This window comes from Hippocampus comes, unplaced genomic scaffold, assembly GCF_001891065.2.
Source record: "Hippocampus comes isolate QL1 unplaced genomic scaffold, H_comes_QL1_v1.1 scaffold37, whole genome shotgun sequence".
NCBI classification, from domain to species: domain Eukaryota; kingdom Metazoa; phylum Chordata; class Actinopteri; order Syngnathiformes; family Syngnathidae; genus Hippocampus; species Hippocampus comes.
The window spans coordinates 2,061,568-2,065,307 of NW_017805535.1; the positions used below are offsets into that span (position 1 = coordinate 2,061,568).

General features: G+C 41.0%; 1 protein-coding gene and 1 long non-coding RNA gene across 2 annotated transcripts in view; both read left to right on the forward strand.

Annotated features, from left to right (window-relative positions):
* The window catches only part of LOC109520721 (alpha-parvin), a 31,867-nt gene that overhangs the window by 22,611 nt on the left and 5,516 nt on the right, over positions 1-3,740 (forward strand). Inside the window, exons 4-5 of the mRNA XM_019878134.1 lie at positions 2,894-3,009; positions 3,153-3,211. Of these exons, the coding sequence (XP_019733693.1) occupies positions 2,894-3,009; positions 3,153-3,211 (175 nt within the window). The remainder of the gene's footprint in view (positions 1-2,893; positions 3,010-3,152; positions 3,212-3,740) is intronic.
* On the forward strand, positions 1,974-2,617 carry LOC109520723 (uncharacterized). The gene is made up of 3 exons (XR_002169228.1): positions 1,974-2,013; positions 2,122-2,183; positions 2,601-2,617. It is a non-coding gene; the product is annotated as an uncharacterized LOC109520723 (long non-coding RNA).

Here is a 3,740-nt window from a genome sequence, read left to right on the forward strand (position 1 = left end):
CCACACACACACACACACACACACACACACACACACACGGTATTCAGAGGTTTGATACTTGCTGGCCGTGGATTTGCATGATGTGCTTTCTGCCAACCTTTTACTCTCTGTACATTTAATTCAGTCAATCGACAGAAATACTGTACTGTGTAAAGTAGTCAGGTATTGGAGCAGAGCAAGCGATGTACTGGTACCTGTAGTTGAACAAGAGCGTCTCTGTCTCTCACTCACACACAGACGTGCAACTCACACACCTATGTTGCTGTGCAGCAAGCGACTGCAACAAGAGAGATAACAGCAGGACAACAAACACACACAGGATCACAAGCACTACCATGGTCAGAGTAAAAATAGGGTTCTTAGCACAGTAGCAGGAGTATTGCCCAGACTTGCCTTCCCTTGCTTACACACTTAATGTAATTGAAGTGAAATGTGTGATTTCCGTCAGACCTCTCCTCCTCAGTGACATTTGAACTTCAGCCGTAGTTCTTCTCCAAAGCTCGATGTTAGGTTAGAAACTAACCAAATAGTGTTTAGGATCCCAGAAATGCAGACACAGACAAAATACAATAACAAAAATGTTTATTATCTAAAATTCAAAACTGACAAATCTATCAAAGGTGTTAATCTGTGGAATAATTTCGAAACGGACCTGAAAATGAGTAAATCGCTTGAGGAGTTCAAAAACAAATTTAAAAAAAAATAGTACAAACAACCTACATCAATCAGAGTTAAAATGATAAATTCTAAACATTAAATATAATGATAAATCAGAACTAAGTTGATAAATAAAGAAAGGTATGGAAATATCCATTATGAATACAAGAGAAAATTGACACAAGAGTGCCAGGGTATGTATGTATGAAATCCCGATACAAACCAAAAGTTGTAAAAATATCACGGTTAAGGGTAAAGCATGAGCCTTAATGGAGACTTCTTTCTTCTTACTTTCTTTCTTTTCTGATTGATATAAAAATGATTTATTAGACATAAACACATAACACGGGGTAGGACTAGATAAGTTCCTTACTTCTTCCTACTCCCTTGAACATAATAACTGTTGAATGATGACTGATTTCTCTTTCCTTTTACTATTTTACTTACCTTACTTTCTGTCAAATTATTACTTGTGTTTTATGTTCAATAAACAAATGAAACGAAACGAAACAAAGGCCAAAAACAGAAAACGCTAGTCACAAGGACCTAGGGAAAAACGTGGAATCAACAAAAGCCGCTTGATAAAGGCAAGGTCATGGAATACCGAGAATACAAACAAAATGACAAGAGTCCAATTAACACGACAAACAAAAGCAAGTTCAAATGACCAAACGATGATATTTACAAAACGTGGAACTAGGGATCAAGAACGACTTTGACGAGATCGAGAGGTCTAGACAAACAACACTGGAGCAAGAGCAGCAACAAGGTCAATAATCCGACAAGCACATGGGATCTTGGCAGTCCTTAATTACATGGCGTAAACATGTTGATCAAATTGGCAGCAGTTGTGCATGCTGGAAGAGAAGCCTTACACTGCCATCTGCTGGAGAAACACAAGAACAGGATCATGACACACGTGATGTTCTCTCCAAACATTAAGATGAGAGATGATAGGTCCCCTGTTTACATGGAGAAGCTGCAGCTCTTCATTCATTGTATCAGTAGCCAGCAGTGTTGTTTTGCTGTCAAGATCATGTGACAGTATGGAGTCACCGTGGACCTCTCACAGAAATGATGCCCGGGTTCTTTCAACAGCCGAGATGTAACTGTGCTTCTCCACAATGTAATTATGATGCCATAGCTACGTCTATTGTTCAGTCATTTCTAATCCCTCCCATTCTCCACATTCCTCTGTGGTTGAATTGGAAGCCGTTGTCTTTCATTCTCTCCTGTTCTATGGAGATTCAACTGTGAAATTGTGAATAACATGAAATGACCTGTGATTTTTATTTTTTTTGACACACTTTTTTTTTTCTTGTTCTAATTTTGCCAGGGCTTTCTCTGGAAGACATGGTAGGTTGTTAGCACATACAGATTACCCAATAATTTTCTTCTCGTTATGTTCACCTATTGTTTTCCTTTTTGGGTTTAATGATTTATTCCATGTTTTTTTTCCCACAGAGCGTGATGCTTTTGACACCCTGTTTGACCATGCACCGGATAAACTGAATGTTGTCAAAAAGGTAGTGATGCTTTGCACAAGCACTGATGATTCATGAACCACATATTTATAATATGAAATGTCTTAAAGCAAACATTTAACCACAAGTAAATATGTCAACATTGAACTCCAGCAAAGTACCCAAATTCAGCACTTTGGAGCAAATACACCTAGAGCATCATCAGCTAAGCTGTTCAAAGCAAATCATCTTGGACTGTGAGAGATAGTCCCAAATGGACCTTCTTGAGGCTGCTTCCAAATGAAGCTAATATTGGCTGGGTCTGTAAGAGGGGAGAGTCACAACTAGGGGGGATACACAGCAGTGCAGCCCACCGTTGTCCAAGCATTATTCCTTTTAATAGAACTTATTTTTCATTTCTCTCCGTAGGGTTTTTTTTTTTTTGGTGTCTGATCAATGAGTGACTTTGTGTTTTCTTAGACACTGATCACATTTGTGAATAAACACCTGAACAAGCTCAACTTAGAAGTTTCTGAATTGGAAACGCAGGTATGACGCTCGTACACACACACATAACATGTAAATGTCTGCCTGAGAGGGTATAGAGGTAAAACATTTCTGCACCACTTAAATGGGAATGGGTCAGGACATTTTTTTTGGGGGGGGGGGCACCGTCTTATTCTCGGGCCAATACGGTAATTCAGATTTTGCCAGGCAAATATTCATTTGATGAATCAGTGATTAACGACTTTTCTTTCTTTCGCGACATAAAGCGGTTCATGCGAAGAGTATCGTCGCCATCCTCCATCTGCTGGTAGCACTGTCACAACACTTCAGAGCACCAATCAGATTGCCGGACCATGTTTCTATTCAAGTCGTCGTGGTCCAGGTGAGCGTCAACACCATGGTTGTGTTTGCATTTTTGTGCTATTTTGTCTGTGTTAATTTTTTTACGAACTCTTTCCAAGTGTTTCCGGATATGTTTGGCATAATTTTCCTGTCAGAATGACATAGCTCTTCTCTGGCTTTCAGAAAAGAGAGGGTATCCTGCAATCCAGACAAATTCAGGAAGAAATCACTGGGAACACAGAGTAAGTAATAGAACTGAACAAGTAATAGACTTTTGATGTTCACCCAAATACGTACAAGTGATACCGCCTCGGGCAGCCCAGTTGTCCAGTGGTTAGCGCGTCCACCTCACAGTGCGGCGGTTCCGAGTTCAATTCCAGCTGCGGCCTCCCTGTGTGGAGTTTGCATGTTCTCCCCAGCCTGCGTGGGTTTTCTCCGGGTCCTCCGGTTTCCTCCCACATTCCAAAAACATGCATGGCAGGCTTATTGAACGCTCTAAATTGTCCTTAGGTGTGAGTGTGAGCGTGGATGGTTGTTTGCCCTGTGATTGGCTGGCAACCGGTTCAGGATGTCCTCCGCCTACTGCCCGAAGACGGCTGGGATAAACTCCAGCACGCCTTACGACCCTTGTGAGGATAAGCAGATCGGAAAATGGATTGTTGGATGGATGATACCGCCTACCAAAAGTTGCATCTCTACCACAAGGAAATATCCTTTCAGCCTTGGGTCCCACACTGAAGATTTGCTTACAGAGCACAAAGACTTTCCATT